This window comes from Tachypleus tridentatus, chromosome 7 (assembly GCF_004210375.1).
Source record: "Tachypleus tridentatus isolate NWPU-2018 chromosome 7, ASM421037v1, whole genome shotgun sequence".
Classification (NCBI taxonomy): Eukaryota; Metazoa; Arthropoda; class Merostomata; order Xiphosura; family Limulidae; genus Tachypleus; species Tachypleus tridentatus.
The window spans coordinates 49,381,635-49,393,963 of record NC_134831.1 but is presented as its reverse complement, the minus strand read 5'-3'; the positions used below and the strand labels follow the sequence as shown (position 1 = coordinate 49,393,963).

At 33.7% G+C, this 12,329-nt stretch overlaps 1 protein-coding gene across 3 annotated transcripts in view; it reads right to left on the bottom strand.

Annotated features, from left to right (window-relative positions):
- LOC143255617 (A disintegrin and metalloproteinase with thrombospondin motifs 9-like) overlaps nt 1-12,329 on the bottom strand; it is a 157,486-nt gene that overhangs the window by 29,635 nt on the left and 115,522 nt on the right. For all 3 annotated transcript variants that reach the window (XM_076511529.1, XM_076511531.1, XM_076511530.1), the window contains exons 21-22: nt 6,588-6,752; nt 3,597-3,761 (exon numbers count right to left, since the gene is read on the bottom strand). In XM_076511529.1, coding sequence (XP_076367644.1) covers nt 3,597-3,761; nt 6,588-6,752 — 330 coding nt within the window. The remainder of the gene's footprint in view (nt 1-3,596; nt 3,762-6,587; nt 6,753-12,329) is intronic.

The following is a 12,329-nucleotide window of genomic DNA, read 5'->3' as shown; positions in this document are numbered from 1 at the left end:
CTGATACGACTACATTCATTATGCATTGTTTGTTTGTTTTTTGAATTTCACGCAAAGCTACTCGAGGGCTATCTGTGCTAGCCGTCCCTAATTTAGCAGTGTAAGGCTATAGGGAAGGCAGCTAGTCATCACCACCTACCGCCAACTCTTGGGCTACTCTTTTACCAGCGAATACTGGGAATGACCGTCACATTATAACGCCACCACGGCTGAAAGGGTGAGAATGCTTGGTGTGACCGGGATTCGAACCCGCGACCCTCAGATTTTGAGTCGAACGCCTTAACCCATCTGGCTATGACAAGCCTTCATGATGTAACCAGCTAATATATGAAATTTTTACGTATGTGTATTTAAACGTTTATCTATACATTTAATAACATAAAACATAATCACACTTAGATTTCTAAACAGTATTAGATGTATGTTTTATTGGATGGTACATGTTTACTCTCCCTATAGTGGGGGCGTTATAATTGACAGTCAATCCCACTGTTCGTTGGTAAAAGAGTAACCCAAGAATTGGAGGTGGGTGGTGAATACTAGCTGTATTCCCTCTAGTCTTACATTGCTAAATTAGGGACGACTAGCGCGAAATTAAGGAAAACAAAGAAATAAACAGGTTTTGAGAAAATGCACATTTTATGATTATAGGCCGTTTTAACTATAAAGTTAAATAAAACAGCCCCCCCTGGGAAGATCGCGTAAAATTGCCATATCTAAATAATAACAGTTACAATTTAAAATAAATGCTGGATTTAGTAACTCACGCAAACTATGATTTAAATGTTTCAGATGGAAATCATAAGAGGCGTGCGCCTTGCACATGTTGTGCATTAACTGGGATAATTGTACAAGAGAACGCGGGTACTAATTTGATACAATGATGTACAATACAGCTAAAGCTTATGGCTGAAATATACGCCAACTCTGTTGGGTAAGATGGAGACCCGTGGGAGGGAGCACGTCTTATCCTAAGCCACTCATGTTAACGCGAACTTAAACTCACAATAAGTCTATTTTTTTAAAGCATAAAAGTGCTTATGCTAGATCAAAATTGATAAAGAAAAAGAAGTAATACTTCAATCATTAAAATTAGCCCTCCTCCGCCAGTGTTTATGCACAGTATCACATGAACAGTTGTTATTTACACTCTAGATGGTAGCATGTCATAAGTGACGATACACAGCTGTGGTCGTTTTACCAAAGAAATCCATTTTACTTCCCCTTTATCAACTTATTGTTATTCTTCGGTATAACGTAACTCATTTTTTTTCTGGTACTTTGTGTGTCCGAGACTACTTCACTTTACTAATGGGAATTCTACTCTTAACAAGCATTTATTTACTTAAAGAAAGTTTAACATTTCTATGGTCACAAATTATATAATAAAAACATCTTGTTTTTACTTCACATTAGGATGCGTATTACAGTTACATTTTACATATCACATCACGTGTGGAAATCATACGAATAAAGCATGTACGTTTTTCATTTATTATGGCAACAGATTATCAGTGAAATAATACCATTATTACGATATCATATTAATTATCACAATTGAAATTCAAACGATAGAACATCTACATCATTTATAATATTGCATATTTTTAAATCAACGTTTTATTAAATACAGCTTAGTATTCTAGAATGTTTACTTTAATAACGCTAATATTATCAGTAGATGATGTTTTATTATGCACATTCCCAAAATTACATACTGCAGATGCGAGAACACTTTCCTTCCGAAACGCACGTTAGAAGTGCATGAAACAAAGGTTCATGTACTATTTTTAAACGCATTATTATCAGTGTACATTGCAAACATTTTCCAGGGTGAGCATGTACAAGACCTATCTGTTATATCTTTCCCATTTAGTTCCTTTAACCCCCAAAATGGGGAACCTCCTTTTGTAGATTTCTATTTATGCCATCCTTCTATACATGAATTAATTTATTTTCCTAAAGTTCTGCGATATGAAATTATTATATTTAATAGGCATTACATTAGACAATTAAAAATTACATAAAATTTACTTTAAAATACCAAAGCTAGGCGTGCCCTCTTTCCAAGATTAATGTTCTATATCCAACTGCCAGACTTTTGGTATGAAGTATCAATAATTTTATCTCGTAGAGCGTCTAACTTTATGAACCTTACACCGAGCTGAAACATTGATTTGTTTTTATTCTAATGAGCATGTCAAATTTGCACAGACCCATATTTCTTTGACGTAGATCTTGGCACTTGGGCTTTCTGAAGGAGGACAAGGAGTTTGGATGGCTATAAATATTGAGTGCATAATTTTAATACTGACAAAAGTATGTATATTGTTATCCAAAACAGAGAGTACAAACATTTTACGTAACTGTTTGTAGCGAATTTTTACAGGTAAGTTTTAATAAATTTTTTAGTTATGTGCAAGGATTAACTATTATATATAATAATTTTGCTATGAGTAAAGCTATCTGAAAAAATAATTTTAATTTCTTTTATTGAATTAGTGGGCTGACAAGTTTTTGTTTACTTTTGCCACGCGTTAATAAATATTAATAAATATCGGCAACTAAGATACGTTCTGTGACGTAATAATTATGTGCAGACCTGATCTCAGATTGTTTGCTTAACATTTTCATTGCATTTAACCACTCTTCACTGTACTCGTCTCTAGAAAAACAATTTGAATAATGTATCTATTTTCTATTGAATACTACTTAGCTTCTGTCAAGAAAAATTATCTTCTATTCTACTAATGAAATGACGATTAACTACCTAATATCTTCGTTTTGCCATTCGTCGGACAAAATATTTCTATTTGTCTTATCTAATTATCTTTATTGGCTTTTATCCCAAAACGCACATCTACTCTATTGGAGAATTGCTGACTAATTACTTCTCATCATCCCCATGGGCTTATTAGAAACTGTTACTAACCGCTCCACTAGGGCCTGACAGAAGGATCCTTCAACTCGATTGTGTGTAATTTCTAGACTTCCTCTTAGCTGAACATTCGAGGGTGTATCCAAATTCCAAAGGAACATTTTTTTCATTCTATAGTTCAGATACTAGTATCACAATCATTACTGTCAACATGTTTACACTCCAGTAAAAGTATGTTTATACTTTATACCTCATCATACCTTGTCCAGAAATAACGTGATACTATAAATCATATTAATCTACATTCATTACATCCCAGTGGTCCAACTTTACATACTCTTACAGAAATAACATTAATCCACATTTATAGTATTACAATAGGCCTATTTTAATAGTTGGTTCATTCTTCAATTACCAGATACCTACTCAGTTTACCATTCACTTACCAGGTAAGACTTAAATTATTACTGTTAATAGTCACACAATAACTTTATTTGTTGTCGACAAATCTCGGTCACGAGTTTGAAAAGAAAAGAACTAGAAACTGAAACAAAACAAATATCTCCAAAGTATTATATCAAAAACTGGCAAATCTCTAAGTATGCACTTAAAAATCGAAGTTGAATTTTGAAATACCAATATAACCAGTACTTTTGCAATATATTCAAATACTACTTCTTTATACTTACAAATAAAAGTAAAAATTAAAAATACTCACTGCTCCCCAGCTGCCGTGTTCCCATTTAGGGCAACGTGTTTGCTTACAAAGCTCTTTGCGTATGGGGACTCTTTTAGGATCACAGTAGGTTTCACTAACGGATTTGCCATCATAATGACACCAGTATGTAAGGTATTTTTCTCCTATACCACATGTTACAGAACACTGTGAAAAATACCACATTCAAAAATAAAACTGTTATAATAATAAGTCACAACAAAGTAAAATTGCAAAATTAAAAACCAGCAAAAACTTGTAAAATACCTTTATTTAGAAAATCGTATATGTATGTGTATAAGTTATTTTGCGTTTTACGTCAACGCTCGACTCTCTGTTAGTACCGTTCAAATGGCATTGTTTATTTGTTTTTTGAATTTCGCGCAAAGCTACACGAGGGATATCTCCGCTAGCCGTCCGTATTCTAGCAGTGTAAGACTAGAGGGAAGGCAACTAGTCATCATCATCCACCAATAACTATTGAAGTATTGTTTTACCTTCGAATTGTGGGATTGACCATTACATTATAACGCCTTTATGTCTGAAAAGGCGAGCACGTTTGGTATAATGTGTATTTGAACCCGCGACCCTCATATTACGAGTCGAACTTTCTAACCACCTAACTCGCCAACTAAAATTTACCTTTCCTAGAACAAATAAAAATGATAAAACATGAAAACCTTTATCTGTCAAAAACATTTAATCAGATAAAATATCTAAATTTATTTTTTTTCTTGAGAAGAAAAGAGTTAGAGTGGATCTGACTGAGGCGTATAAGATTTTGAAGGGAATCCATAGTGTCGATCAATAATCGTTTTTCATACTTAGTGGTGATAATGGTAAGGTTAAAGACAGAACTATACATTTTTGCAAGAGATGAGTCACCTTCAGCCAAAGCAGTTTTATCTTTCTAACAGGATAGTTGACCTCTGAATTTGGTTTGCTTCAGATGTGGTGAAACCAGTAACATTAATAGAGTTTAAGTGAATGAATGATAAGAGCTGGATTTGAGCTTATATATGTGTGGGGAGGGGAATGTCTGGGTGGACCAATAAGCCACTTGGTGTACTTAAAAGTTATATTATTATCACATAAGAAAAGAATAATTTACGTCATTATAGGTATTTGATATCATACCATAAAAACTTTTTGTAAATACTACTTATTGTTTTGGATAAATCAGCAATGTTTTCCCATAAGTAAAAAGGACTTCTGATAAATTACAAACAAAAGCACCACTATTAATGTTATTATAATTTTAAGATACATAATCGCACATCTGTTAGTAAATTTCCTGCAAATCTTTCGAGGGGTATCTGCGCTTGCCGTTTACATTTTGAAGTGATAAACAAGAGAAAAAACAAATAGTCAACACCACCTACAGTCAGTTCAAGGGTTACTCTTTCCTTACTTTGTAGTGAAATTTGAATGTTAATTTTATAACACTTCCACGGACCTAAAGTACAGGGCGTATTTGTGTGTGTGTTTCTCTTGTTGTGTTTCTGCAGTAACGGGACACGAACCACGGATCATTATATTTACGGGCTTGTAGGCCTGTTTATTATAGTTTTAAGTAAAATACTGAATGATAAATTTGATTAAAATGTCAATTATATATTCTTGCTTAGAGTAAAAATACATCAGTTTCGGTATTAAAACCCAAGTACTTATAGCTGTGATAAACCCAGTCGGTGCAATTTATCCGAATCTATCAAGACCTTGCAGCTGCTTTATACTACTAAAGTACCATACTTGTAGTAATCAGTATACCTTTTACAATCACATTTAAAATATAGATGCGGACAAAGATTTGGTTTGTTTTGAACTCGCGCAAAGTTACACGAGGACTATCTGCGCTTGCCGTCTTTAATTTTGCAGTGTAAGACTAGAGGGAAGGCAGATTGTCATCACCGCCAACTCTTGGGCTATTCTTTTACCAACGAATAGTAAGATTGACCGTCACATTATAACGCCTTCACGGCTGAAAGAACAAGCATGTTTGGTGTGACGGGGATTCAAACCCGCGACCCTCAGCTTACGAGTCGAGTGCCTTAAACACCTGGCCATTCTGGGCCTGCAAACAAAGGTGAAGTAACTCAACTTTAGATAAAAAATTAAATAAAATTAATGCTCAGCTTCACTTTGTTCAGATATTTGTTTAGATAATTAACCAATGGTGTTAATACACGACTAAACGCTTGGTGTAAAAAAGTAGATAATTCACTGGAAGCACCAACATACACAATTCTCTTTTTCTTCAGTAACTTTATAAGCAAAAGTATTTATATTAACAAAAGAAATAAAAAATGGTAAGGCTAGTTTGTAAACAGATATAATAAGTTTTCTTGGAAACACATAAAACTAAAATACTTTGAATGAGCTTCTTATCTTAATTGGGAATTTAAAAACCTGCAAATGGTGATCATTAAAAGTAAGAAAACAAGGCTAAAGGTATTGTAACATTATTTAATTAGACTATAAAATCCCTAATTTGACTCCAACAAATGTAATTCTATATAGCAACATGAAGCCAAAATAGAGGTTTGTAGTTTGAGTAAATAATTTCCACAGTATTTCCAGCTTTGTTTGCTAACTTTTTATGATCTCTGTTTGCAGGCTTTTAAACACTCATGTTTTATTTGCCTTGCGGTATTAGACTCACCGATATTTTATATAAGGTTTCAGAGATTGGTTGAAGAAGCTTAACCTCAGTTTTAAAGAAATAACAATATTAATGAGGTCGCAGTTACTTGTTCTTAAAAGTAGAATTACAACCTATATTTATTATTTTAAAAAATATCTTTATCAACAAGCTTTGTACTTGTAGGAAAGCTTACTGAAACAAAGGCAAGATAATTACAGTTTCTAGAGGTGATTTTTTTTAAAGGTGTACGACATCAGAACAAAAATTTAATTGTTATACAGTGAGGCAGAATATTTGGTCTTTGGTATTCAAGGGTCGAATACCCTTGTTCATAATACAAAATAACAAACCTTCGTCCAATTTCCAGCTTTCCACTCCGGACAAGGATCCGTGTTACACTCCTTTCTTGTAATCTTTTCAGGAGTTTCACAATGCCTCTCATCCAGCTTCTTTCCATCAGATCCTACACAGATTGCGCTTCTGATCTGTTCACCACCTCCACAGGTTTTTGAACACTGTAATAATGAATCAGGGAAGTCTGAGCGTGAATCCACTTTTTCACTCTAAGAAGTTGCTTCTGAAGAACAATAAACACTAAAGTTATAAAGTATTGGAACCTTATTACAATTTAGTAAAGAATAAAATACCAAAAGTTATGAAAACTTATAGTTACTAAGAGATAAAATTAAATAATATTTTTTAAATACTGAAAGTGTAGACCATGTGAAATATAGTGTGATGTATATTTAAACATAAATAAGCTCCATGTCGCGCTATGTAAGCAAGTGGCTGTAATGTTACTTTAGGAATTACGCGAAGGAATTTATGTTAGGGAAATTACTTGGTTTGAAAAAAAACGCCTAGTGTACAATCAGAAACGATTATCCATCCAGTCAGATAATTTTATTTCCTTCATTTGACACAAACACTTAATTTTTGTATGAAAAATTACTTATCCTGTAAGATTACAAATTAATTTTCATATTCAACGTACGGGTTATATATAGAAACCAACGTGTTATCCAAAAAACAAAAATGGTAGCTCCTAGATCAAACATTCGAAACAAAATACCAGTAAGTAGTTTGAACATTTAATGAATATAAACAGTATTGGGAAATCAGTTGAATAAAATATTACTGCTTATCTTATCAGCAATGAACATTTAGCGATGAACTTTACAATTTACAAGTGGTTGGCTTGCTACACTGAAGATCCGATGTTCCATGATTTGCTCCCTATTACCCCTCCCCCCCAATCGCATCTTATACTTGGGGCCGTGGATACGTTGTAAAAGTGACGGTCACATTATAGTAACTCATTATTTGGCGGTGGATGATACTGAAAAGCTACCTTTCTTCTTGCAAGTCACTTCAAAACTAGAGGCTTGGCATGATCTCATCGTTAGAGCCTTCCCATCACCAAATATGTTTATAATTCTAGTTATTGGGCACGTTATAACATGACAGTTAGTACAACTATTTGATTACAGTAGCCCAAATCCCTAGAGGTGGTGGTAAGGGGTTTTGATCAGCTGCCTTCCTTGTAGTCTATCATTTCTAAATTATGGAGAGCTAGCGCGTATAGTCTTCAAGCGGTTTAACGTAAAATTCAGCAAACAACAAATAGTTTACTACAAATAATAAAATACTTGTTTTGATGGCTCTACTTTCCAGTCATACCTTAACAACGCTAAATCAGCACATCTCCTCACCTAGCTTTATCTAATTCCCAACAGCTTTGCGATAGTTTTTATATGGCTTCAACAAGCTATGAGTAAACTAATAACGAGATAGATGAAAACAAACCAACATAATCGAGCTCAATCCATACTTCTAAGCCTAACTTAGGTAATAATAGTGTAACACTATCATCTCTAAAACTTAATTCCTTCATTAGTATAACTAAGTAAGAAATGCTTGAACATAAAACAAAAACAAGTCCCGTTTACTTATTTACTAATAAATACATATATAGTTTATGCAAGTGCAGCAAATATGAGAAACGTAGATAAAAATCAAAGTACAGAAACACTTAACAAACCTTGTAGCCGCTAATATACATAATGATGATAGTGGTGTGAAGATGTTGAAATAAGATCTGGAATACACTAAAAACACAGAAACATTACAGAACACAGATATATCAAACATTCTGAACGTGAATACAATTTCACTGGATTCATAACAAAGTTTACATACAAACAAGGACGTACATACAAACAAACCAACCATCAAACAAAAACATCAACATCATCCAAGCATGCTTTTATTATACGAGGTATGGCACATACCTACAAACTCCCAGGAACTCAATTATACGTTTGGGAATGGATGGGAATCCTCATTAAAGGAGCCGAACCCAAAGCGGTAAACAAGAATAGACTCAGGATGCCTTAAACCAGGAAGCATTAGAAACCACCTATCCAAAAACAACCTTCTGGAAAGAACCTTGGCAAAAAGATGGATTTTATCAGATAAAAAAGGTATCGACCAAAATCGATATACCATACACGATGTTGGAAAGAATATTATTAGAGAGAACACAAACACCCATAAACCTAATAAAAATAACAATGAAAAACACAAACAACATACATACATAGATAAATTAACGAAATACTAATACTTTGGTAAGAGCGATACCACCCGGAAGACATTAAAATGCTAACTATCACGTTAACACAGTGTTACAATTGCGATCGCTATGGACATGTAATAGTAGAATGTAAATCACGACCACAGTTATGTAACCTGTGTTTCAAATCCCAATACCAAAGAATGCCCGAGAACACAAAGAAAACCAAAGTTCTGCAATTGTAATAAAAAACACTATACAAATTACAAAGTTTGCATAAAATACGAAAATATAAATACAAATATTATAACATAAGGCACAATAAAAACTTAGAAAATTAATGAGCAAAACCATCAGCAAACAAATACACAACACTCGCTACAAATACAGACGGCATTAGTACCCTTACTGGTAGCAACTACTAAGACACCTCTTCGTCCAATAGAGGAAGAACAAAAACTTATTTACCTCTCAGTGCTCCACTATAGCAGGAACAAGAGACACATAAAAAAGAAGTCACGAAACACTGGAAACAACACAAGACGAAACAGTAAAGAAATTAGATAAAATCGTAAAAAAACAAATATTATCTTAATTCTTAGTAGAAATAACAAACCGGAACCGACATTAGAGGACATTCTAACTACTGCATTCATATTAGCAAGAAAATACCTAACATTAATTATGTCACTAGTTTTAACACACATAAAAAAACTCCTATTTCATTCAAAGTTCATAAGTTCGCTGTGCTCTATGTCAACGTCAAGGGAGAGCCTAGCTTTGAAGCGGCACAAGATCGAACATTGTCACACCAAACCACATGTTATATTTATCAGAGACGCAAGATTATACAAGACCCATACATCTAATATATCAATGTAATAATTAGAAAAACAGAGAAAGCAAAAGTGATCCTAATAGGGGAATGCTTGCTTTGTATTTACATATATATATTAATACATTCGATCACCAATCTGATAATGGAAATATGTTCCTAAACCTGAAATTAACAAATAACATTGCTATTTTTGTTTTAATGTATACTGCTCTCCACATTCGAAACTCGATACACTTTTTTTTTACATGTTATTGTAAGTAATAACTGTAACTACACCATAAGAGAAAAGTCTCCCCGTTGATACAGAGGAAATCCTAAAGATTTACAACGCTAAAATCAGGAGTTCGATTCCCCTCGCTGGACACAGCAGCTATGAGAAACGCACACACATAACAGAAAGTGTTAGTAACAAACATCACCAGAAAGCTGTTACACTTTATTGAGAAAACAGATACTATTCTGTTAAACGATAATACTCCTACACACACGAGATATTCGTACAATAGTATTTATATCCTCGATATATGTTTATTTTCAACCGCATTACTTAATTCTTTCCAATCGTTTAATATTGGAGAGGATGAGAAAAGCCATCATTTGCCGATTTGGTGTGACTTCGACCTCTGTGAAAATGGTTACTTATAAATACTTACCCAAAATACAATTATAAAAAAGCCAACTGAGCAAATAATAAAGAAATATTAATCAACAATCTCATTGTCAATACCTCTACCAGTGCAGATAGCTAAACCGATACTGATATTTATAGCACTACAATCAGGGAGTAACTATTACATGAAGCACACAAATGTATATCAAAAATCACAAAAAAACCTAACCGTCTGACATGTAGACCTCATAACCTATGGAACGCCAGAAAATTAAGAAACTATATATGAACAAAAGAAACCTCTAACTCAAAACTCTACACATTAAGAAATAATCTAGGAAATATCACCCAAGTACGAAAAACAATCAAAAGCGGGTCGACTATTGCTTAAAACGAATCATACAGATTCAAAACAAAACGTCTGGTCAAATTTTAAATTAATTACAGGAAACACTAAAATAATACACATGTACAACATTTACATATAACATACTCAGGCCCATACAAATACTCAAAAAGCAGAGGCTTTTAGAAAACACCTACAACAGATATTCACAACATCAAATTATCCAACAATGAATCAATATTTGTACAATAAGATTAATACTTGTGTAAGCACAAAAAGACAACTTCATACTCCAAGTACCACTCGAAGAAGCTCACGTAGAAACTACTTTCGAACAATATCTCACAACACAGACACACCACACAATTAGAAAGGTTAAAAACGAGGCTCCAGACTTGGATTACATACAATATATATACTGATCAAGAAAGGTCCTCCGTAACCGTACGAGCATTTAGCAGAAATCTCTAATCTTTAAAGAAAAGCTGAATATATGTATCAACCGCTTGAAAGCTAGCAAATATATTTACTTTCTTGAAGGAAAGGAAACCAGGAAGACTCAAACCAATCACCCTCACTAGCTTTATCAGCATAGTCAAAATATCGGTAAAGATTACTAGTATACCTTAAACTCACCTCAGAATTGCTGGATAAACAAAACATTTCCGCAAATCAAAATATCTAGTAAGACTTAAATAAACTCTTATAAAGAGCTTCAATCAGAATGAATGCAATTTGCCTGCATATATAATATTCACTATATATATAGCATAATGGATTATCTTTTCAAATGTCCCGTATGAAATTGCCGCCTACTACTATTCAATGGCTTTCCAACTTTCTTGAAACAGAAAATTTAATGTTAATGTATAAGACACCTATTCTGAATATTTTAGTGCGGAGCCAGGTATCTCTCAAGAAATGGCAGTTAGCCCCATATTATTCATCATGTGAACGAAATGCCCTTAATATCAGGTCATCCCATTAGTAATGTCCAAAAATGTAATACAAAAAGTGCATCATCATTTCCATGTTTGTAGAAGGCTTTAATGACTAAAATATGTATTATGACGTGTATACAAATGTTCAGACAAATAAAAGAAACTAATTCAACTCCACTATTTCAGGTCATTAATCAAATAAACCCTTATGAAGATGGAATTGTCTAATGAGCACATAAGGTACATAATGCTTTATGAGTTTAAAAAAGGCAATAGTGCAGCAGAAACTACACGAAACATTCGAGGTGTTTATGGTGCAGAGTCTCTCAATGAAAGAAAATGTCGAAGGTGGTTTCAGTAGCTCAGATCAGGTGACTACAGCTTAAGTGATGCATCACATTCAGGTCGTTCTGTTCAGTTTAAAGATGACTTGCTGCTGGCTGCACTTGATGAATATTGTACTGTAACAGTTGAAGAACTAGCACAGAAGCTTAATTCAACCCATTCAACAACTTGAAAAGGAACAACTTGGAAAATGGGTCTTCCATAATTTGACAAAAGCCAACCTTAGAGCAAGAGTGGACATTTGCACTTTATTGCACTCTCGTGAACGTGGCTCACCTTTTCTAGACAAGTTAGTGACTGGAGAGGAAAAATTGATATATTATAAAAATGTTAAACGCTGCATACAATGGCTCAGTGCACGTAAACTGACTAAAGCACAGCTCATAATGGATTTCCACCCTAGGAAAGTCTTTTTAAGCGTTTGGTGAGATATTGTT